General features: G+C 39.2%; 1 protein-coding gene across 1 annotated transcript; it reads right to left on the bottom strand.

The window, feature by feature from the left end:
• Positions 1-767: 767 nt before the first annotated feature.
• Positions 768-3,084, bottom strand: LOC122989566 (chymotrypsin-like elastase family member 3B). The gene is made up of 8 exons (XM_044362539.1): positions 2,746-3,084; positions 2,500-2,588; positions 2,308-2,405; positions 2,050-2,178; positions 1,671-1,807; positions 1,322-1,464; positions 1,062-1,214; positions 768-949 (listed from the first exon to the last, which is right to left on the bottom strand). The coding sequence occupies exons 1-8, from the start codon at positions 2,786-2,788 to the stop codon at positions 932-934; spliced, it is 810 nt and encodes a 269-aa protein (XP_044218474.1). The 5' UTR covers positions 2,789-3,084; the 3' UTR covers positions 768-931.
• Positions 3,085-12,396: the final 9,312 nt, after the last annotated feature.

The raw sequence follows: 12,396 nt of genomic DNA, 5'->3' as shown, positions 1-12,396 counted from the left end.
GCTGCTGTCAGCATACACACAGCTGAAAGGCTACAGTAAATGATATTTCCAGGCTTTTGTTCCATTGATCACTCTAAAAATAAATGTAGGCCCTTTCAGACATGATATATTCAAACAAATTTGAGAACTTGTTATGTACCAGTTATATTGTGTTATTATCATCATCTATTATGCTAAAAATAACAAAGACGTGTCAGAAAGTGGATGTACATTTGTCAAAAAAGTGTCTCTAATTGCACCTGTTATCTGATGCAGCAGACTGCTGAGGTCGTGCATCAAGGTAACCTATTGCTGCTATTTATCTGATGTGAAATGCTGCTTTCCAGCTCAGCTCCCACCTGGATGTATCATACAGTGTGTTCACCATGGCTGACTCTTGGCCGACCTTGGTGATGATTGATAGGAAATACTGATGCATAAGTCACCCACGCACACTGATGGGCAGCCATTCCTCATTTTCCTTATCACACAACAGGAGGGGAGGAAATATCAAGTGGTACGGTGCATTTTTACAGAGGTGGTGTGACTTTCTACACTTTTCTAACATATTCAGAAATGCATGAAAAATGCAGATTTTGTTTTATTCTGCATGCTGCAGTGCTTTGCGTGTTGTTGTTTTTATGTGACTTATTAAAACGCAGGTTCAACAGTTCATGAGACACATGTTTATGGTACTGTATGAATTCATTGTTGAAATGAGTTTTAAATGCAACTATATGCATTTACAAATAAGTGTTATATTACTATATTCAATTGAAAAACTGGCATTTCAAGTATTTCAGTTTTTAATTAAATTTAAATATATTGCATCCTCTTATTTTCTGATATTTCTTTAATGCTGACAGATCATCATTCATGTTTTTGACCCTGATGTGAAACTTGAAACTGAGCAGACGAGCAGGAGTTGATCAATTGACATCCAGAGGAATCCTCAGTATCGCAGCATGACCTGAAGAGACAACAAGAAGATTTTTTGAGTGCAGTACATTTCTGTTTCTCTACAGACACACAGGTGAGGTATTGCTATAAATCAAACAGAGCAGGTGTATTGATTAACTTACATCACTGAGCCACTCGGTGAAGGCAGAGGTGCGCGTGAAGACTGTGGGCTTCTTCACCTCATTGCAGGTGCGGGAGGAAACAAAGCTGGTGACGCCCTGAACGTACCACTTACCATCCTGACCCAAACAGTTCAGAGGACCTCCAGAGTCTCCCTGAAAGAGAGAGACATTAACATACTGTAGTATAAAGTAGCCTATTGTGTTCATAGGCAGTTCAATTCTGACAGGAACAAGAGGCTTTCTCTAGGTGCCTCACATACATTGCATCCAGATACAACATCTCCTCCTGCACAGATCATGGTGGTCTTGACGCTGATGCCCCACCAGTCACTGCGGCTGCACACACTGTGCTCAACCACAGGCAGCAAGGCCTGCTGCAACTTATCAGGCATGGGACCATGGGCTGAAACACAGAGAGGATGTAGCTGGTCAACAACACATGAGTAAATCATATGTTGTGTGTAACAAGCAGAGTGTACAATGCAGATTGTGTTAAGGCAAGATTATCACCTGAATCACCATTTGATTTTCTATACAAATTAAATACGGCACTGATTTGAAGCGACCAGTGCAAAGACAAGATGACAGATGAGGACACAGTGACATTACTGTAAAGGTTGCCCCAGCCGGAGATGTAACACGGTGCCCCATGAGTGGGGATCTCTCCAGCCTCCGGGATACAAGCCAGGCCAATGCTGTCGTTCATAATGGGGCTCTTATCCAGCTTCAGCAGGGCAAGATCATTGCTGAGAGAAAATAGTTCTAGTTAGATATTCAGTGATATTATCAAATACATTGAATAGTTGCAGTGTATGGTTAAATTGCTTATATGACTTTTTAATTAGCTTTTGGTTCTTTGCAACGGGTATAAATTAACACATAGTATCATTGATGCTTATATGCTTATTAAGGTTGTCACAGGGGACACAAAGACTAACTTATGTAATGGAGAAATCATTGTTTTGTTTGTCCCCAAGAATAAACTCACCCATCAGCCACATGGTCAATATCCCACTTGGGATGGACAATGATGCGCAGAATGTCTCTGATCTGTTCAGTGCCTTCTTGTTGGCTCATGTCATGCTCTCCCAGAACCACACGGTACACATCTCCTGGCCTGCAAAATACATACTTTCTATCATTTCAGGGCACATTTACAAGTATTATATCCCTTATAATTTACTACACCTCACACATAGGAATTCACTGCTGTTTCAGCCTCACAGCTTGTCTTAATGTTAGTCACCAGATGCAGTGCCCAGCAGTCAGCACCCAGCGAGGTCCAATCAGAGTTCCTCCACAAGTGTGATGGAAACGGCTGCCGTGCTTCACCTGCAGGGAGATCTGAGAAAAAACAGTCACTGTGAATTAATGGAAAAATAATTAAATAAGAGAATAGTTATTTATTTCACAAGTGAATGTGAAACATGGCGGTTACCTGCCAGGGCCAGCTATGGGGCCGGGCATCCTCTCCATTTACTACCCTATTGCTGTTGGGCTTGACAGCAGGTGTACCACATCCAAAAACTAAAAACACATAGTAAAGGATACCACATTGCATGTAAACTTTGATTTGAGAGCATGTACTGGAGCTAACTGACTTACAGTAATGTTAAATCTGTATTTATTAACCACAATGCTACTGTTCTACTGCTCAGTTTGACCTCTCTAACTCCATACTCACCATATGCTACCTGGAGCAGCAGGAGGGCCAGTGTCTGCAGCATGGCGTCAGCTGGTAGAGTAGATACGCACTCTCTCTTTCAGCTCAGCTCAGCTCTCTTATACTGTACCTCCTCAGTGTGTCCGTCAACACAAACAGTTTGCATTGAACCTGTGGAACTCTGTTATCAGCATCCACTGCCGATTGTAACTGGGAAAAACTTCCTGTTCCACAGATGCATCAGTCAGTCTGCTAGACTGCAGCTGCACCACACTGAGCTGATCTGTCTACTATGGGAAAAAAATGGGGGTGTTCAAATGTGAGCGAGACAAGCCTGAGCCTCTGCAGTTTAGACAAGATTGTGAATGTACATGTGCCTACAAACAGTACATGTGATGTGTGTGTGTGTGTGTGTGTGTGTGTGTGTACAGATAATTTCCCCGCACACCATTTTGCAATACAGTAGAATAAAAATAATATAACATACAACTGCAAAATCCAGATGTGAGAAGTTAACTAGAGATATTCTGAATTTAAGAGAAAGAAACAAAAATCTTGAAATTTAAATAATAACTGCAACATCTATGCACTGGAGTAAAATCTCATTTTGTCCCCTGAAATTAAATTACAATGCCCCCCAGACTTTTATATTACATTACATAGTTTTTTCCAGCATGGGCTATAATACTATATTACTCTGGAGCAAATATGTACATTTTCCAGTGAACTATAATCCAACAGTTGCATATTTAGACTGTGTAAGGAATGAATAAAGCACAGTAATGTGACAAGATATATCAAAACCTTTTACTATTACTACTAATAATAGGAATAATAAATCTTCACCACACACAAAAAAGACAAGGAAATTGAGAGCAGATAGGTAGACAGTCTTAAAACAGTTCAGTCCATTTTGTAGCTGATCTGGAACTTTCAATTGTATCACATGATTTTCCACAGCAGATGGATTTTGCCCAGAAATTGTAGAAGTTCATTTTTCTGAGCACTTTTCTTGGTCCTGTTGTCTCACATTTGAAACTATAAAGGTGATATTTGTAATACTATGACAACTGACCAAACCCCATCTGCTGAGGAAGTGTGATACAATCAAAAGGTCCAGAACAGCTACAAAATCAATCTCGCGGTTAGATTGTTTAGTCAGCCACTGTGTCCAAGGTGAAGAGAGAACTTTTAAATCCCAAGTCTTAAAAGTGTTTTTTCACAGGCAGACCAATAGGTTCCCATCTGGGAACTGGCTGTACTGTGCATGACAAGTGCTGTGATCATAACTTGTTGCTAACTTTTAATGCAGTTTACTTTTCTGGAGGCAGGATTGTGTAGCTACCTTGTCTGAAGCATGTCAGACTATAATAACATAATAGTAACAGACCCTGATAAACAGAAAATGCAAGAAGAAAGACCTCACGTTACTGCTGACACTGATTACACCATGATCTCCGGCAAGTGTAGTGTAAAAGCAGACAGCTTACCACCACATACAGTATATTACCAAAACAAAATGAAATACAACTGATTGGTGCTTAATAAAGGATTTGAACACATGAAACATGAAAACATGCAGTAGAAATGAAAAACCCCACCAAGTTGAACAAACAGAACAAACTGTTCTCAGAGTGAAACTTGGCTGTGTGAAAGTAAGAATGAGAATATAACTGAGGTAGCAACTTGGATCAAGTGAAGAAGAAAACTGGAGAAAGAGGAGAAGAAGGGAGAGAAACTGAGACGAGGGTTTAGTGTCGTCAGCTGTCTTGGTGCTTGCTGTACTGTGAGAAATAAATTTTCTTCCTGCAACCACAGAACTGGATAGCTTTGGGTAACCTTCAAGAGAAACAGTCCTGTAACAACTTTCTCTCCTTTAATAACATGTTATACATTCACGAAGGGGCCCACGCTCCTGCTGAATCTGGACCCAATTCTTCACGCCTCGCTCAGACAGTATCCCTTCCTCCTGAGGGAAACTAATATCGCTCTCTGGAGAAGACAGCGTGCATCTATAAATTTCCCCTTTTAGGAAGCAAATCAAATCAATATTGCCTCAACAGCTAAAAGTCTTTACTTGTTTTCTCGCTGTGTTAAGATAATTCCCTACAGTAGACATTGCATGGAGATTTAGAAGGCAGACATGTGCTGTATGTTTGCATAACATAGCAATGACAGAACTGTGAATAATTCTGATTAGAGCTGCAAAAGTTACAGCTTACAATGAATATACCACTGATGCTGTTTACTGGGGATCACTCTGGTGGGAATTGTAATTTATTATGAATGAGTGTGTAAAACAATAAATTCTATGAAGTTAATCAGTGAAAAAGAATCAATGGCACCTTTACACCATTTCAATGTTAGAATAGTGCTTTTATTCAAAATGCAAATATTGGATTTCACAGCTCTGCTGTGCTTTTTTTTTTTTTTTTTTTTTTTTACAGAACCTTCAATTCCAAAGAGACATTAAAGTCATTAAAGAGGAGAAGGAACAGAAGCACATTTGTAACAAACTTTGTACATTACACCATATTTTCATTTATAGTAACAAGTTCAGGTTTCTTTTATTACCACACAGCTAGGCTGGTGGGATTAATCTCAGTACAGATGGAATAGCTGTAACAATACATCACATACAGCACCAGTGCAAACATAAAGGACATAAGTGCAAAAGAAGAAAAATACAGTAGCCTACACAGTTCCACATACCATACAATACAATTAGACCAACTTTTGTGTATTCACTACACAAAAATTTGGTTCAATATCTGAACCAAATTTCATGGTAATCCATCCGACAGTTGTTGAGCCTTTACATTTACAACCACAAATGTCAACCTCATGGTGGCGCAAGAATTAAAGTCACCACAGTCATTATGATTCATCCTCTGGGGACCATAAATGTCTGTAAAATATTTCATGGCAATCCATCCAATATTGAAATATTTCAATCCCGAACAAAGTGAACTGATCGACTGACCAACACTGCCATCCATACAGCCCAACCAAGTATCATGCTCCACTGCCAGCGTGGCTAAAAAATGACAAGTCTAGTCAATGCTCGATTAGAAATGTCATGACGAAATGATTTCTATATCATATTACAGTACATAATATTTTATAACAAAATATATTTGGATTTTATGGTAAAATGGCTGAATGAATAATTATAGTTTGGGGTAAAATTATATGAGCTGTTCCTAAACTTACTACACCTATAATCCTTTTATGTTTTTTCTTGTCGGCATGCTAATAAGTGCACAATGACAATGCTAGCAGGTTTAACATTGCCATCCATAGAGCTACACCGCTAGCTTGGCTAAAAAATGACGAATCCAGTCTATGTTCTATTAGAAATGTCACAAGGAAATGATTTCTGTATCATATTACAGTACATAATATTTTATAGGATATTATATTTGGATTTTATGGTAAAATAGCTGAAAAATATATAGTTTGGGGTAAAATTATATGAGCTGTTCCGAAACTGACTGCATTTATAACTCTTTTATAGTTATTTTTTTCTCTGTAAAAAATTTCCATCAAGACATTGTTCTGCTGAACTACGTAAATCGATATTTCCAAAGAGAAATATAGTTAGCCACAGAAGCAGGTCTGCTCTTTATTCAGTGGTAGCTCAAGACAGAGATAAATTATCTGCAACCAGCCAGCACAGTTTAAGGCCAAGTCTCCCAAGGTTTTCAGATATGTCAGAAATCTGACTAGTGCAGCCTGGAGACGGAGGAAATGCTGCCAATTAGACCTTTGAAACATAAATCACACTTTACTGCTCTGTCACATCAAGTAGCCAATATTCAGTTTCCAGTCACTAGAAGGAAGAATATAGTTAATAGAACGCATAAAATGCGTTGAATAAATGCATAGCACATGCAGTGTCTCATGAGTGAGTTCATGATATCACCTTTCACCCCAAGAGAGGAAAAATATGATGAAGGAACATGATATTATTTGGTCGAAAGCACAGTGCATATAGTATATCTAAGGGCAAAATTAGTATCAGAGGAACAGTTTGACATTTTGGGAAATACACTTATTCACTTTCATGCCAAGAGTTAGATGAGAAGATAGATACCACTTTCATGTCTGTACAGCAAATATGAAGCGCTGTTAGCTCAGTTCTAAGACTGGAAATGAAGAAATGGCTAGCCTGTCTCTGTCCAAAGGTAACATATCTACATATCAGCATCTCTGCTCACTGATTAATAGGCTGTATTTTGTTGCTTTTAGTAGGCTAACTTTTAAAGGTGTTGGTAGGTGGTTTTGTTACCTTTGGACAGATCCAGGCTAGCTGTTTCCACTGGTTTTCTGTCTTTATGCTAAACTAAGCTAACTAGCTGCTGGTGGTAGCTTCACATTTACCATACAGACATGAGAGTGGTAATTTTCTTCATTTTTCATTTATTTATTAATTTGACAGGGACAATGCTCATTAATCAACAGAAAAAGTGCTGTAAATGAGCCAGAGTTAGCCTAAAAGGGTCATTTTAGCCTAAAAGGCAGTTAATCAATCCTCTTATCTATCTCTCAGCAAGAAAGCAAAAATGCATATTTCCCAAAATGTCAAACTATTCCTTTAATGAGTACATTTTCATGGGTTTCATGATATTTCGTAGCAATCCTCAATGATTTCTTTCACGTTTCAATCTCAGGCCTCTTTTTTGCCCCCCTTGGCTGTTTTGGTACCATCCAGTAGTCCCGCTGCTCCTGTGTTTGCAGAAGATGGGTGCTGGTGATGAAGAAGCGGAGTGAAGTCTGCCTTAGGGCTCCAGTCAGAGATGATTACGTCTCCTAGAAGCTCTGCTCAAAATTTTAGCCTTCAGGTTGGCGAGCAGTTTTGGATCACATTTTTTGACATGCAATCCTCTTCCTAAACTAGACTGAGACTCTCTGCTCTGCTCTTATTGCTGCTGCTCTTCTCAGTCAAGATGGATAGGATGGGTTTAATCTAATTATTGCAGCAGATGTCGGTCCTGAGTACTTTTAAAAACATTTGCTCTGTCATGAAAGGTTGAGTGAGTGTAATTTTTTTTCCCCCTGCAATGCTCTATTTCACACTTAACTGCACAGTCTTTCTCCGTTGGACACTGCTTCACTGGAGGTTAAATGCTTTTTTCAATGTGTCCAATTCAAATTCATTTCTTGCACTAAACATGAAGAATTAGAAGAATGGTAAACATTATTTCTGTTATCTGTTTGTTATATATTGACACATCACTTTACATTTGGACTCACTTGGCTACAGTTCTCAGGTTTAGGTCATACTTGGGGAAGTTAACAAATGAAAAGTGATATTTAAGGTTGTTCACTGTAAGGTTTAAGTCAGGGCTGAAATCAAAGCCAAAATTGTTTTTGCTTTGTTCCGATCGTAGAATAATGGTGAGGTCATTGTCAGAAAGAAGAACAACTACAAAGTTACTACAAATGCCTTTGTTGTCTGTCATGGAACCTTAAGCCAACCAAACAAAAAAGTAGAAGAAAGGGGCATTCATAACAAGGCAATTATGCCCCATTCGTATAATTGGCATTGATAGATGAAGAAAACCTAAATCCAAATACACTTAGCCCCCTCTAGGCCGAGCAGCTGGCGCTTCACTGATTCTTAACAGGAGAATCTTTTTCTCCGTTTCCCTGTGTCTTTAACAATCGTCATTCACACTCTGTCTGATGATTCAACCTTAACACCTCGAACCGCCAGTCTAGAAACAGTGAGTTTTTACTGGTAATTAACTCCATTTGGTCACCTCGAGGCTTCTGCGGTGACACTTTTCACTTTGATTCATTGCCGTTTCTACCCCCTCTTCCTCCCCTTTCCTTGCCTGGTCCTCGGGTCCCTAACTAAAACCTTGTTGGTCAAATTAAAAACAGTTTAGCCTGCTGCTGGCTTGCATCATGAGCCCATAAACACAAAGTGCTTTGGTCATGTAAGACAGAGGCTCTGTGATTATCACTGTTCCTTTAACTCACAAATCAAATGTGGGTTCAGCAGCAGGCCCTGATATGATAGAAGCATTTTATTAAGGAGAGTAAAGATGATTAATTTTGTGAGAACCAGCTTAATTCTTTCAAAAATGAATGAGCACCTCAGCACATGCAGAACAGGGAGCAGATCTGGGTCACTGTGAGGGATTTTTATTCTGTTATAGAGATGGAAAGATGGTAGAACACGATTTGACACTGCAACAACTGAAACTGTAGTGACAGATGGAAATGACTTCCGTTCATGTGTGAGATTTAAGAATAACACTTTTTGGCACTAACCTTTCAGTGGTTTCTCAAAGTGCCACCTGGTTATTGTGAGATTAAATTGAACCGAACAGATCCATAATTCAGGGTCTGCGACATCAAAAGAAAATCGACATAATAAGGCTTAAATGTTAACTTTCTGATTGCTAATGACCCCAAAATTGACTGTCGGGTTAGATTAGATAGCTCAGTGCTTAACACTAACCTACCAGAGCTGAAATAAAATATGCTACTGAATTTTACTTTCAAAGGGAAGTTTCAGAGACATTTGGAGATACCAGCAGAAGGATAGTGACAGAGAAACACCAGACAGGGAAACTGAGAGACGGTTCTCCTCTTTAGCCCTCTCTCCCACATAGGCTAAAGTTACTTGGCTGTGACTGATGGACAATAACAAGGAAGCCCTTCCTACACACTACCCCTCCATATTTCATAGTTATGTGTTGTCAACATGGGGCTCTTTTTGTTCTTGAACAATCTGGAATGCTGTTATTAGAAGTCAAATGAAATGGAAAAAACACATGCTGTCACACTTATGTTTCAGACAGAGTCTTTGATTCTTAACATGCATATTTTAGTTTTTTAAACATTGTTTTGTTTTTAGCGACACTCGCAATGTGGCTCTAGGATTGGCAATGGTAGACGATCCACCACTTTTAGCCCAAACAAAAATATCTAAACATCTATTGGATGGATTGCCACTAAATTTTGTACAGACATCTGTGGTAGGATGAATCCTACTGACTTTGGTTATCCTCAAACTATTCATGTGGCGCCAACAGCAGGTAAAAGTTATACACGTATCCAGTGAAGTACTGGATGCACTGACACAAAATTTTGTATCTTAATGACTTTGAGGATCATCTGACTTATAGAGGTTCACATTTGTGGTTTTGAGTGAAATGTCTCGACAACTGTTGGATTGATTGCCATTGGTGCCATTTGGTAAAGACACTCCTGTCTCCCTCATGAGTTGTAATAACATTAGTTATCCTGACTTTTCCTCAAATTTCCCAAACTTGCAAACTAATGAAATCTCCATTAGCCTTAGCTGTCCTTTGTGTTTAGTGCTAATTAGTGAATGTTAGCATGCTAATAAGATAACCCAAGATAGTAAACATTATACCACTTAAATGTTAGCATTTTAGCATTTTAATGGTGGGCATGGTGACTATAGCATTTAGCTTAAAGCACCACAGTGCCTAAGTACAGCCTCACAGAGTCACGAGCATGGCTGTAGACTCATCTTGTTATTTTCAATTCTGAGAAAGTACAAAGAAGAAGAAATATGTTTGATTCTGCTGAAATAAAATGGCAAACTCATTCCTCAGAAAATACAGTAACAGCATTGGCTGCAACCTTGCAAGCATCTGTGTCATTGTGAGTTTGTACATGCATGTGCAAACATAGTATTGCTGCTGAAAAGAGTGGACATTTCAGGGTACATATATGAATCATTGTCATGTTTTCAAATGTGCAGAACTTGTATACTATGTCGAGTGATTTTACAGTATGTTTGTATACTTGAACAGATGTAGTTCAATCATGGCAAGAAGTTCTTTTTCAGTTGTTTTTTTTTTTACTTTTCTGAAAGTATTGGGGTCATAATGGGGCCATTGACTAGCTTGAGCTCACCTCACACTCCCACTGACAACTGCAACACCCCTGCAAATTGGCAGGCCGCAGTAGTTTAATATACTGAGCTGTGAAAAGTTCATAAATCTCTTGTAACCTGGCTAATATTGCAGCTTTGAGGTCACTGAAGTGAGAAGGCCACTCCAGATGCACAGTTGTTTTTTTACTCCCTCAAATAATGCCTTTATTGATTGTATTACCTAGATTTCAAAATAAAGATACATAGGGGGTTTAAAATTAAGACAGATAAAAGAAAATAACCAGACTGATGAAAACAAAAGATAAATGAAAGAAAACAAAACCAGTCATAAAACTTGCTCTCTGGATAATAACAAATGAAAAGCAGTACAAAATTATAAATACTGACATGACATACATCAAGCTATTCCACATAGAAATATCCTGTATATTTTCTTGCCTGTAAAATTAAAGCCTGTTGGCAACCACAAAGTGAAAGTCTTAGATGACCCTGCAGTCACATGGCCGGGAGCACCAACGTGTTAATGAAAGTGACACGTACTCAGCTCAACCTGAAACCTGAGGCTTAAACAAATACATACAAATCACTACCCTGATGTGTCCAACACCGCCTCCACAGTGCCTGGTCTCAAAGACGACATGGGAAAGACCAGTTCTCCCGTTCTTACAGGTAAATACACCTGTATATTTATAATTTTATGCAAACATTATATAAATATTGTCACAAAGTTGCTGACATAAAGTTGGAGCCTGCTGACTGCTGGTGCCTCCTGAAGTTTAGAGCAACACACAAAGAGCTCTCTGTGTAACATGTAAGCATTCACACATGCTCTCACACTTGAATACTATGCACTCAAACACACACATACATTGTGTTGGATTCTTGCTGCCATTAACATTGGTAGCCACATTCACAATTTGTACAGCAGAAACTGCTACAAACTGTAGCAGACTTTAAATTTTTTTCTCTAAATATTTAAATATCTCCAGATTCATCTCATGTTTCCCAGGTGGATTTATTTTTATTATTTTTAAAGAATAGTCTGGGTGCGTCAGGGGTCAGGAGTGTGGCGTGGAGCATGCCATTTTTCCAAACACAAGCTGAGTGTGTGTGTTAGGGCCCATGTGCTAGTGATTTCACCACTCTCCTCTGTGTATGCTAGAGATGACAGGGGCTGAGGTCTGGGCGGCCTGGTACTGGCACCACCACTGTCAAGACGGACCTGAAACGGTTGATAAAAGGTGTGCAGGCTGCTGACTGGCTGTTGTCAGTGCAGGGGTTCAATACTAAACAGCATGTCACGCTCTCCTTGGATTCAGAAAAGGTTATGCAGAGGGCAACCCTGCAAAGTTTTTAAGAAGAAAATATTATTCAAAGGAATAATTCCTTATTATGAGAAATCTGCTTATTAGGCTTCTTGCCGAAAATTACATGAGAGGACTGATACAATTTCATGCTTCTGTGCTTCAAATATAAAGCTACAGTCAGCAGCTGGTTAGCTTAGCTTAGCATAAAGACTGTAAACAGAGCGAAACAGCTAGCCTGGCTTTGTCCAGAGATAAAAAAATCTACCTACCAACACCTCTAAGGCCGGAGATATACTTGCTTTTAGCTATGCGTTCACCTGCACATGATGACTGCCATGCGTATCCTGCATCCATTTGGAGTGTTGGTTGTGCACATCCTCAGAAATTAATGCAACGCATCTGCAAGATGTTAATACGCACATGAACGGTAGGGGCAGTGCAGGGGCAGTATGGGGATGTGACAGGGTCAGGGGTCAGTAGGCA

The sequence above is a fragment of the Thunnus albacares genome, chromosome 9 (genome assembly GCF_914725855.1).
Source record: "Thunnus albacares chromosome 9, fThuAlb1.1, whole genome shotgun sequence".
Taxonomy (NCBI): Eukaryota; Metazoa; Chordata; class Actinopteri; order Scombriformes; family Scombridae; genus Thunnus; species Thunnus albacares.
This window is presented reverse-complemented; position numbering and strand designations above follow the sequence as displayed.